Source organism: Haliaeetus leucocephalus, unplaced genomic scaffold, assembly GCF_000737465.1.
Source record: "Haliaeetus leucocephalus isolate CR32 unplaced genomic scaffold, Haliaeetus_leucocephalus-4.0 Scaffold858, whole genome shotgun sequence".
Classification (NCBI taxonomy): Eukaryota; Metazoa; Chordata; class Aves; order Accipitriformes; family Accipitridae; genus Haliaeetus; species Haliaeetus leucocephalus.
In genome coordinates, this window is record NW_010973294.1 from 2074240 (window position 1) to 2086778 (window position 12539).

The 12539-nt window shown below is 39.9% G+C and overlaps 1 protein-coding gene across 1 annotated transcript in view; it reads right to left on the bottom strand.

Annotated features, from left to right (window-relative positions):
• Window positions 1–4032: 4032 nt before the first annotated feature.
• CHD7 (chromodomain helicase DNA binding protein 7) overlaps window positions 4033–12539 on the bottom strand; it is a 90117-nt gene continuing 81610 nt past the window's right edge. Inside the window, exons 30-37 of the mRNA XM_010582895.1 lie at window positions 11807–12484; window positions 11235–11395; window positions 9355–9582; window positions 8683–9126; window positions 7882–8103; window positions 7320–7460; window positions 6714–6818; window positions 4033–5920 (exon numbers count right to left, since the gene is read on the bottom strand). Of these exons, the coding sequence (XP_010581197.1) occupies window positions 4967–5920; window positions 6714–6818; window positions 7320–7460; window positions 7882–8103; window positions 8683–9126; window positions 9355–9582; window positions 11235–11395; window positions 11807–12484 (2933 nt within the window). The 3' untranslated portion in view covers window positions 4033–4966. The remainder of the gene's footprint in view (window positions 5921–6713; window positions 6819–7319; window positions 7461–7881; window positions 8104–8682; window positions 9127–9354; window positions 9583–11234; window positions 11396–11806; window positions 12485–12539) is intronic.

Consider the following 12539-nt stretch of genomic DNA (forward strand, 5'->3'; position numbering starts at 1 on the left):
CCCTCTAAGGAAGACGAGCCTACACCCATTAGGCATTTAACTGCATTAAAAAAAAAAAAAAAAAAAAAAAAAAGAGTGGGGGAAAAAAAAAAGGGAAGGATCATGGAGTTTCCTTGCAGGGCCTCTGAGCAGAGGGAGCGAACATTAGCTCTGCGCTCACAGATATGCAAATCCTTCCCCGGGCCCAACAATAGCAGCAGCCCTGTGGGAGGAGGCCGATAGCACAGACCAGGCGGCTGCTGCTCCCAACTCCTACGCCTGCAAAGCCCACAGGTTCCCGGGACTTCCCGAAAACTGGAAGGTCAAAGCATCGTCCAAGGAGAGCTGCAGAAGCTCTGATATCAGAGCTGACCGCTCATCGTCCGCAGAGTGCACCGTTACTAGACGTTTTAAAGCCTACAGTTTGCCCGCCATTCAGTTTCCAGATGCAACTGGCCGAAAGATTGACGAATCCACGGTTCAACGTCTCTGTTTTGCCCTTCAGGTTAACAAGGATTGCGTATAAAAAGTTGGAACTAAAAGAAAAAAGCGGCTTCTGTGGTGAGACCCCCAATTAACAGTGCTTGCATCTACGTACTCCGAGCAACCTTCCTGAATGGGTGGGATGGGGTTTTGTTTTTAATGTAGACTACAATTACCAGGATATAATGAAGTCTCCGACTTGCAGCTATCACCGATATCTAAATTTTTTAAGCAAAGACTGAGGGAGTACAAGTAACAGATTGGAAACTACCAGCACTGAGCTACTGCAACACAAATAGCTCAAACGATTAAGATTTGATGGTTTTACTAGCGCTGACAGCAATCTATAAAAGCTGGAAAAACAAAACCATTCAGCAACATGGACTTATCCCTCTTTAGAAAATAATTTTTTGCACTATAGTTCACATTATCCTAAATATTTGCTATTTTGCATCAAATCTATTACCTGAAGCTGCACGTAGACTGAGCTGGGACATTCACCTTACGTTCAGGTTTTTGATTGCTTCCAAAACTCCCATCAAGCTTTGATCACAGCTACCGTCAATCCTTAAAATTTCATTTTCTTCATGTATTTTCCTCGCAACGGCTGACTCAAGCTAGTGATTAGAATAGATGCCTGAAACACCCTCTCTCTCTGCAAGAAGCCAACTTCAGGTCTCTCCAAGGCATCATCACTCGAACCCAAAGAGGGCTACGACAGCTTATTTACACAGCACGTGCAGCAAAACCTGCCACCAGCGCTCTCTCCCATTGAGGGGAGTCAGAAAACGTTCATGGGTTGGCACCTTTCAGGCCCCCAGGGAAAAGCCTGGAGGCAGCAGGACCGAGAGCTCCCAGGTGCCCCGACATTACTGGACCCCCAGCCCCAACATTAAGGATTCAGAGGTAGCCGAAATGCAGAGCAACAGGAATCCTAAACGTCCCCAGCAGTTTTGTATGCAATATGGAATTCAATGGGAAGCTTAATACTAAAAATACAATCGACTACCCCCAGCCCCAAACCTTAAGCCTCTCTCAAATGAAAAAGTGCTTATTTTGCTGTACTAAATGGCAAAAGGTCCTCAATAGAAGGATTACTGTTATTCCAATGAACAGTACACTTAGTTTCATATCAATGTCAAATGTCGAAGAGACTGAAGCTGACAGAAGGTACCTGGGACTAGTTCAGGGGTTTGTCCGCTATTTCATCAGTGAAGGTTTTCAACACTCATACTTGAACTGATTCTCCTTTACAGTGCAGTTCTTAAAAAATATGTCTTTAACAGCCTGAGCAGATCTGTCGTTTCCCTTGGCGGGACTGCACACCACGCACACAGAAAAGGTTGTGTTAGTATGCAGACCACCGCTGTACTTTGACACAGGTACTTTCTTGAAAGCGACAAAAGAAGTCATTTGTATTCCTCAATAACCCCATTAACATTTCCGTGACCATTAGGAGGTTCAGCAAAAAATGGTTGGTGGCAAAAAAAGGCTTCTCATCGAGACAGACAAAAAGGGTGCTCCAGATGTGAATCAAGTTCAGAATAGTATCTGATCTAAGCATCTTACGTAAGCTTTTATTCATTTAGACACACTTCAAAACTCCGCAAGAATCTCTGCAATAATTAACATGTAAAAACTCTGTGTCAAATCAAAGAAAAACCTTCATATTTTCATGTAATACATTTCTCGGACATTAGATGGCAATCCCCCCACTTCATTTTTCATACTAGGGGCCCATATACCTTCCAAAAATCAAATGTCACCTTCTTTTCAACAGGTGAGCTATCTGTTTGGCTTGTAGGAAGCAAGGCTGTGTTGGAAAGCCTTGTTCTCAGTCAGAGAACAGAGGCTCCCCCATTACCACGGCATTTGTTCTGTTGCAACAGTCTCCAGTTCTGTTTTTTCTTTGATAGGAAAGGCAGATGAGTAACACCATTACGGAGGAACGCTTGTAATAGGGGGCAAGATTCCCTTATTTGTTGCTTGGACACCCTATGCTATGACTTGGATGTTTCTGTGCCAAAAACCTATAGGCAGAAACAGGCAGTTAGTAGAATTTCCCCCTCATTTCGACAGAGGAAGAGGGTTAGGAAAAGAAAGGGGGTTAGTGTGGCATTTAACAATATAATTTCTAGTCTTGCCAATTAAAAAGGGCCCTCCCAAGGGATATCATTAGTCTGTGTATATCTTTGCTGGGAATTATAAAACTGAATTTAAAAAAAAAAAAAAAAAAAAGGCTATTTGGTACCAGTTTGTGGACTACACAAAACAGGATGCACCAACCAACTTTTACAGCAGGAATTCTATAGGTAGAAGAAAAAATAAGACACAAGGCATTTAAACAACTTAAATAACAGCTCAGTCGAATTCAACAGAGTATGTAACACACCTGATCAAGTTAATGTACCTTGGCTTTCAGCCTCTCACTTTTTGTCATGGTCTACGTGTGATGTTTTAGAAAGAGGCAGGAATAACACACCTCGTCAACCGTTCAGTGATGTACATGGCGGGGGGAATCCTTCCTGACCTTCATTAACTCCGTATGATCTATTTAAGTGGCAGTACAAGACATCCTGACATCTATTCATTTCAACAGTGCGTGCCTGTGATTCATTCACACAAAATTCACTTCCTAAGCCTTCATTTCTCATCTACTTTCATCATTCATGAAACATTCTTTTCAGGCCAAGTTCACCCCTTTTCATACGTCCCCCTCAGGACCAAATTTTGGCCTTGCAATACTTGTCCATTTGAGCTCTCATGCAAATTCACAGTGGACATGAGAGCAAGGTTTGCAGCTCTCCAGCATTCCAAAAGCACAGATAATATTAGTCCTAAGACAGGGGTCCACCCACAGCTGGCTACTCAAATAGCTAATTTCTCTTGTACTCCACTGAAAACCTAACCTTTTATCCTCACTCTCAAGATGGTTGTGTATGTGTGTGTCAAGGTGACAACACTGTGAAAACAGAAGTTCTCAAATGGTACATTATCTCAAATATCAAAAGGTCACAAAAGGGTACAAATCGGTAGCTCTCCAGAAGAGACACTGGTTTTTATGAAAAGTGGGTCAGTTTTAGTTTCATGTAGGTTGTTTGACACAGTGGTTTCTGGCATCACAAGCTCTGGTCTACAGGATACCACAGAGCCTTTGTATCCCTTGCTGTCACTACAGCATTGTGTTTTTCTACCCATTAACCAAGGATAAATGACCTAGATATTGTGCCTATTAAAGCCTCATTTTTCTTTTGCCCTTTTGTTCTTTAGTGTACCACATTATCACATGCTGAACACATTTTAAAGTATTCTCAGTCTCTCATGCCCCTTTGAAGGAGTAAAGTAGGGTTTTTAGTCTGCATTTCTGTAGAGTTACTTAGAGTGGAAAATATGAAGGTAATTCAAGGTTTCTCTTCCTGCCTAGTCCCTTGAAGACAATCAGTTCACCATTTACAGCCACTAATCTATAAAGAATATAGCAGAAAAATGCTATAAAAAAGCCACAATGCAAATACAGAAAGCAAACACCAGTTTTGATGTCCCTAAGCACTACATTCTATAATTACATCTCTGCATATCATGGGTCACTTTTATTAAAAGCATCATTACTACAGTTGGCAGCAATTTACATCTTATCTTACATGATAGCAGTTTCCAAAGAAAAAAAATAAAAAGACATCACAACAAAGAAAAACAATACATTTACAAAGTCATGTCTGTAAACTTCAAGGCTAGTTTAGAGTTGAGGTAATGCTGTTTAGCTTTGTGGCTAAAGTAACAAAGTCCTTTAATTTAAAAAAGGTACCTGATTTTTTTCTTTTTGTTTATACCAGTGCATTACAAGATCACGAGACGATTAAACTGTAGCTTTATCCTGTAAGAACCTTCTTCGCGGGTTAATTTCCAAAAGGTACTCTTCACATTCAACAGCTGCCTTATTATTGCTGCGTCTCAAGACAGAGACATTCACACTATCATGAAGATTGTCAGAGAGAGAGTGTGTGTGTGGGTGTGTGCGCGCATGTGAGCGGGTGAACTCCCATACAGTCAAAATGAAGCGCGAGTACGATATGTATGGTAAATTTCATCTTGACCTTCACAGCAAAAAAAATAAAAATAAAAAAATTAAATATATAACTTCATCCTTCCTTTAAGCAGCACTTCCTTCTATTAGTGCCACTTGATTACAAATTGCTGCTTAATTCATAATACCAATGGTACCAAAAGAAAAAAAAAAGCAGAGCATTATGTCAATTTCCTTAAAAAGACATGATCACCTCTCAAATTTCATCTCTCCTAGGGATAATAAATAATGCACTGCACAATACTTAATGACCAAGATACCTTTTGACACATCTGTATAACATGACTTGAACTTTTTTTTTTGCTACACTATGTTACAGAACAGCTTATAAAAACTAAGTATGGACATTAACTGTGAGTGTAAACAGTAGGACTACCACTTGTCAAAAGTTTAAAACACTTTAACTGTAACTGGTACTGGTTATTCATCATTTTCATTGTTTTCTATTTCTTCCCCCCCATCAAGTGAGTCTAATTCTTCACCCTGTGCTATTTCATCTTCTAAAACGGAGGAATCTGCAGTTTTATCAAGGCTCTCCTCTGCATCACTGCCTTCGAGATTTTCTTCATCTTTAAAGGCAGTTCCTTCAGTTTTGTCAGTAGCCTTCTCTTCGTTGGAGCCCACTGCGTTTTGAAGTCCTGCTAGTGCTGGGAAACCGGGCAGAGTCAATCCTCCCAGTCCTGGAGGTAGAAACATAGATGGATAGAAGAGGCCAGGAGCCATGGTAGACAGCAGGAAAGGATTGAAGGCCAGAGGGTTTGTGGGCAATCCAGTGTTGTTGGTGGTGGTAGTGGTGACAGTGGCGGTAGTCGCCGCAGTAGCAGCACTGACAGATCCATTTGCAGAGTCAGTAGCAGAAACAGTGTCTGTGCTTTTCTCAGAGTCTTTGTTCTCCTCTTCATTCTCATTTTTCTTCTCTTCAGCTTTTGAAGCGCCATCCTCAGTCTCTCCTTGACCGGAAGCAGTAGTGGCATTTCCAGTAGTAGCCGTTATCGGGTTATTCAACAATCCGCTTAGTCCAAACATATTGGGCAATCCTGCCATCCCTGGCAACATCAGAGGCAACATGGCAGCCGGATTTTTAGCATCCCCCCCAGCAGCAGCAGCTGTTGCTAGCCCTGGTGGAAAGCCCATGAGGCCTGCAAGCTGGAGAGACTGCAGGTTCTGTAGGTTCTGGAGGCTTGTGAGGTCCATTCCAGCAAACAGACTGTTCATTAGTAGTGGGTTGATTCCCGAAGTTGATGCTACAGCAGCAGCTGCTGCAGCTGCTTTGGCAATTTCACTTTTTGGCCTTCTTCCTCTTCTGCTTGCTCCTTCCTCCCTCACAACAGGTCCAGTGAGAAGACGATCAAACATGGACTCTGGAACAAAACCCTGAAAAGGGGACGTGAAAAAACAAGCTTTATTCTCAGTTAGCTTTTATAGCTTTCAGCAGTTAACTGACAACGATGGAAGAAACAGAAAGGATTTCAGCATACTCCAAAACTGGTTTGTTTTTCAACCCTGGCAAATCGTGACTAGCTAGCTACTACAGTGAATGGTAGTAGAACACGTAAGAAAAACTGAAGAAAGCAAAGTCACAGATTTTTTACTTTTAAACACATTAAAACAACACATGCTCCAAATCTGTAGCTTCATTAAAAAAACCTCACCCTGATGTACTGCAGTTACGAGTTTATACCTTTGTACTTCATGCTGAACTTCAGTATAGTAGTATTTTATTCAAATGAGTATTTGCAGAATTGTACCCTTTATTTTCAAACAACTGTTGTAAAATAAAAGGCAGAAAACCTAATCCTTTGATGCCGCCTGTTACCAAGATGATGAATTCTATTTCTGTTATGAATATGACAAATATTTTCTTAATAGTTCCTGATGTATGAATACCTGTGTTTATTAAGGTTTGTTGTTTGCAAGAAAAAAAATAATGCAAAACAAAAGCTGAAGGCTGCCTTACTGCAGCTGATTTTTCGAGTGTACTTCAATCCCATTCTGCAGCAGCCTCCTATCACCACCCGCCCCAAGCTGGGTAACTCTCACCCAGACACTACAATTTCCTCAGCTCAAAACCACCTACAAGATAAAGACTTAATAATCAATTTACACAGCCTTCAACTTTTCTGTGCTATAATCTACAGTGAAGCATGGAATGAGGAGTTTCACTTACAGACTGTTTAACAATGTCAGTCCAATCCGGAGCAACAGCAAATTCAGGATTTTCTTCCAGCCATCTTGGCAAGTCCTTCATTGGAGGGGCCATAGCTCCACCCATCTAATACAAAAGACAAGGTTAATACTTTAAAAAACCCCCCAAAACCCCAAAAAACCCAACCCCAAACCAAACAACTATTTATACGGACATTTTCTATCTGTGCACTTTAATCTCTGAAGGATGGCAGTGAAGACTTTCAGTTCAGACTGTGGAAAACTACATGGAGACCAGCTAATGGTAATAGAATTGAGAAGATCATGTTTTAAAAATATATAGTAAAATGCTGCAGCTTAGGCAGGGCTAGTAATGAAATTTGTACCTGATATAAGGAAAAAATGTGCTATATAGTTTCAAAAAGTAAGAGTTATTTACTCAAGTGATTTATATGAACTTATCAGAAGAATGAAGAAGGAATTAAAGTAACTGGGTGGTACATTACAGTAGGAATAACTGCCGGTGACAAATTATTAAACTTTTAAAAGGAAAGCTTGGAATAGAAAACCTGCTTTCCACATGCAAAGACATTATTAAAGACCTCCACTGAACTAATTTAATTTTTACCTTCTTTCCATTTCGCTTATTTACAACAGGTACCCTTTCTTCTCCTGTCAAGGTGTTTATATCCAGTTTATTAGGGTTTCGACATCTGTGTCGTTTTTGTTTCGGCTTCTGAAATGGGGAAAACAGCACATCTGCACTCTTCTGGAAAGAAGAGAAATGTATTGCTTTTTATTTTTTCATTTTCTTGACAAAAATCATCAATCAATCATGGAACCCCATCTCACAACAGTTTTAAGAAGGGGCCAATTACTTTACCCTCAGATTATCTCAGAAAAATCTTTTTTCTTTTCAGATGAAGAAAATTCTGCAGAACTTGACACAAATACTGTTTTAACACATTGTTATATACAAACATTAAGAAAGGAAAAGCAACCCATACACTCCGGTGCCACCTGGGTGTTTAGATACTATACTAAGTGAAGCTAAACGGAAAACCTCTACTGAAAAACAATAGTTACAAAATCCAATGACTACACCCAATGTGAGGAAATTAATTCTGATATCTATAAAACTAACTTCTGTATTAATATAATACAAAATGCTTTTAGAATCACATACTTACTGGTACATAACTTGGCATATCTACAGTGTAAGTAGGATGCAATTTAAGCCATTCAACTAAATCCTTGTTTTTAGGAGCATCCTCTCCCACCAGCCTGGTCCCATCCTCTAGATTGATTACAGGGATGCGAGTGTCTGGGTCCAGTTGACCAGGAGATGGAATGTTCCTTGCTGGTAGGGCTTCCATATCTTCTTCAAAAGCTTTGGTCACTTCTGCATCCTCCTGAAAACATTAAACATCTGTATTAATTCTCACTTCAAGGGAACAGTTACCTGGGAGAAATAATTTCAGGGACTGAAGCTAAATGCTCAAGGAGATTTTGCATACACAAGAGTTAATGGGGTTTAAATATTCATACTATGTAAAGCAATACTGTTGCATTAGGGAATTTTGTAAATTTAGCATCCTTGAACATTAAAGAACATACAGCTAAAGACAGAGCAGTTTTCGTGCATTTCCAGTTAATGGCCCCCAAGACCTTCTTTTTTCTACACAGTAAGACAGACATACTTAAGCCTCAAAATGCATGTTGTTATAAATATATTATGTTTTGTTAAAAAAAAAAAAGTCTTTTTGAAAGTACAAGCTACTTAAAACTGAGCTACAATTTGCTAGAGTAAAAACTTGATGTGAATAATGTTTTGTTTGGTTCAAAAATAACAGCTGTAAACACAAAGAAAAAGCTGATTGGGTAAAAACTGTACGTTACTATTAGGGAGAGTATAACAACACTTTCAACTCACACTCAGAAAGTACTAGACACAGAAGAACAAATATGAGACAAAAAGGTTGCTGTCTTACTACAGTCAATGATGTCCGTTTGTTGCTCATAAATAACAGATCAAGCCCTTCTACATTTTTCCTCCTTCCTCTCCTCCTCTTCATGGGCGGTTCTCCATCTATTAAAGAGCCATTTAGTAGATGCCTTGTGGGTGTGCGTGAAAGACCTGCTTGCAGCAGCTCCATTTGAGTTTTAAAGGCATCAGACACAGGTGTGGAGACATTAGGCAAGATAAACTTTGAAGTAACAGATGAAAAATTTGAGGTAGAACTTGTTGCCTCTCGTGAGGCCTTTGATAAATCTACAACCTTTTCTTGTCCATTTTCTGAGACCACCTGAGACTCACGTAACTGGGCAACCATTTCCATAAGATTTCTCCTCTTGGCAGCTCTCTCAGCCTCAATTTCAATCTTTCTTCGTCTCCTCCTTCTCTGACGTGGAACCGATAAATTGAGTGCATCTTCCTAATGAAAAATGAGCATTTCCAAACATTAGCAAAGCTCTATTGCTGTGCTGAATTTAAAATAAAAGTCCAAACATATAACTCTGAAAACAAAGCCTTCATTTTATTCAAAGAAAGACTTTTTTTTCTTATTTTATTTAAAGAAATGCTACTTTTTTATTTTTTCTATTATGCAAAAGGAACACATGCAAGATAAAATGTTCTATGTAAGAAAAAGATGCAGCCTTGCCTTTGATAACTGAGGAGAAGCAGTGATATCTTCACTGCCACTGACGCTGGCTTGACCAACCATGGAGAGCTCTGCAAAGCTCCTTTTTTGTAGAGGGCTGTCCACAGCTGTTGGAGTATACCCAGGTATGAGCCCCTGGAAATCAAACATCTGGCGCCTATTTACTGGCCACTTCCCTTTCAGCACTGCTTCACAGATGTTGTCTAATCGGTTGATCATTACTCGGTCCTGCATAAAGGAAAATACGTAATGAATCTTCAGTGTGAAAGTTGCCTTTTAAACTCAAATGTGTATAACGAGACAGTCCAGCTTCCAAAGCTTAAGAAATACATTCAAAAACAACTATTCTTGCAGGTCAGGATAAACTGATCACCTTACAAGAAGCTAATACAAGACAATTTTGTAGAATAAAACATCACTAAAATTTAAAAGCTGCATTTAAACTGGGGGGGAAGGAGAAAGACAGACCAAATTTTCTGTACAATACTGTACTAACTGACAAATTTAACAGAAACTCACTATTGTTTTACACTGCAAAACTTCAGTAGTTAGGAAAATCTCAAGTTAGGAAGAGAAAACATCTGCAGTCAGTATCTTAAAGCTGCAGTTCTTGAGATCCAAGAGGCTGGATCTGCAATTCTGTCCTAGGAAGTGGATCCTCATTAGCGTCACTATTAATAAAGTTCAACATTATGAAACGGGCACCAACCTAGGGACATCTAATGAATGTCAATTTTCATTCCACGCCCGTTATCACTTCAAATTTCACTGAAGCGTGTACACTAAAAATCTCTAATTATGTTTATTAGTCTACTTATGCTGAACCTATACAGATGAAGGATTTTTTGTTTTAGTTTTACACTATGACTGGAATAAGATTTTAGTCCACGTTTCCAAAATACACGCGGAGAGCAAAGAAGAGTATCATTTGATTTTTTCAATTTCAGTATTCAAGCACATTCTATGCTAACCTGCCTGAAGTAGTAGAAACTTCAGAACTATGAGAAATACTGCTGGTTAGGGAATACAAGCATCAGTTAGCTTCCTGAACAGCTAAACAGTGCAAAAGCCACTAGCAAATCTCAGCAGCTGCAACAGACTGCTTGCTTTCCCCAGGAATAAGCCTATTAAGAGCAAGGTCCCCCTGCCCTGCCCCCCTGTCCCAAACCAGATGGCCCTGTTATGGTGATTAGTAAACTTAAGACTATTACTACTTCATTTCTCTCTCTACCCTTACTGCAAAGGAGAGTACTAAATTATGTATGGATTTATTACAAGGTTATGGTTTCATATTTTAAAAAACATTTTATATTAGATAAATTTATGCATTGTTACCAAAATAAGATATAGCTTTAACCTATCTAAAACTGCTGCTTAATGTTTGCAGGATACCTTAATACAATTACATCTGTCAACATTACATAATGGCTTAGATCATGTAGGTCACCGATACTCTTCTCTACAACCTCCTCACCTCAAAATAAAAAGGTGATCTTACAAAATCTCTGCTCTCAACCCTGCAGACTGCTCTGCAGATGAAATCCATAATTCAAAATCGTAAGTTTGCTTCCATCAATAGAAGAGGCGTGAGACGTGTCATTCTGCTGACATACAGTTATGGAGCCTATGAGGAACTCATGTCTGTCAGTAGTTTGTTGTTTTACTAATTTACACGATTTACAGTAAAGCAATTCCTTTCATTTCCTCTGCTAATTTGTATGAAATTGAAGAATAAAATGCTATTCCACAAATCATTCATAGAAAAAAGTCCCTTGCTCACCAGAAGTGCAGAATCATACAAAGCTTGCTGTTACTTTGCAAACACATTTCCCACATTTTATCTGTATTGAAAGACACATGCCATTCTACCCCTAACCAACCTTAGGCCAGAAAGAGAAGGCAAATGTTCTCTCATGAAGCAGCTGAACCACAGAGGGATCCCCATCTTCCATGTAGAATCCATCACGTGTTTCATCCCTTGCAGTACTCATAGAGGCATTGCTTTCTTCATCAAAATTCTTACCCTGAGAAACTGCTCCTGCTGAATAACAACCATGATGGGGCATTAACTACAAATTTGTCAACCACCCAATGTCAACCTAACTAGATAGGTTAAGACAACCAGGCTTGACACAACATTTCTAACTCAGGCTTTTGTTCAATAATTACTACAGCAGAGCCTTAGCCTTCTGCATTTGGCACAGAGACCAGGCTTATTGGCTCAGTAAGCTATCTTGGAAATCATCCCTTGTGGGGGAATACCCCGCTGATGCTGGATGGTTTTTATGAAAGCTTATCTAGCCACCTGATACGCGGAAGGGCAGAGGAACTGCTACATGTAGCCCATCCCAAGCTCCATAATGGCTCTGTGTGCCACTTACCAGCTGGCACAAGTTACAACAGCTGTGGGGCTCATGCTAAGCACACAGAATTAATTTGACCAGCACGTTACCTTCAGGTTGGGAGGATTCTTCTGATTTATCATCATCATCCAGTTTCTCCTCTTCATCTTCTTCTGAACCTTTCTCAGAAATAGATTTTGGGTCTACGTCTGTACTCATTTCTATGTCTTTCAATTCACATTTAACAGAACCAGGCTCAGCCTCAGCATCACAGTTGGGTTTAGTGTCCTTATCTGCAATATCTGTCTCCTCTTTGATATCAGACTTTTCTTTGGCTGCTGGATTTTCAGACCCTTCAACTTTAGACTCTGTTTGGTCTGTAGTCTTTTCTTCTTGTACTGGTGTGGATGGGACAACAGGTGGTGTTTGACTGCAGCCAGCACCCAGAGGGTTTACAGAAGAGACAGTATTTGCATTACCTGTCCCTCTGTTTTGAGCAAAGTTTTTGTGAGCCTCAAGAAAAGAGAGTTCAGGATCATTCAGAATGTGATAATCTGTCCTACTGACTCCATGTTTAGCAGCACCAATCAGTAAGTCTTTGTCATGTTTACCACACTCCCACCACTCTGGCAGGTCCAAGCTTGGTTGGCAAAGTTTTAGCCTCTCCCCCAACTGCGGGTGATGGAGAACCTGTTCACGGATTTTCCGCAACAGTTCTATGCGATACAAAGTTCTAGAAGCACGCTCTTCTGTGATCGGCTCAATCATAGTGGATAGATCAGGTGGTTCTGCAACGACACCAATTTGTATTGTTTAACATCGATTAAATGTACACCCATTTTG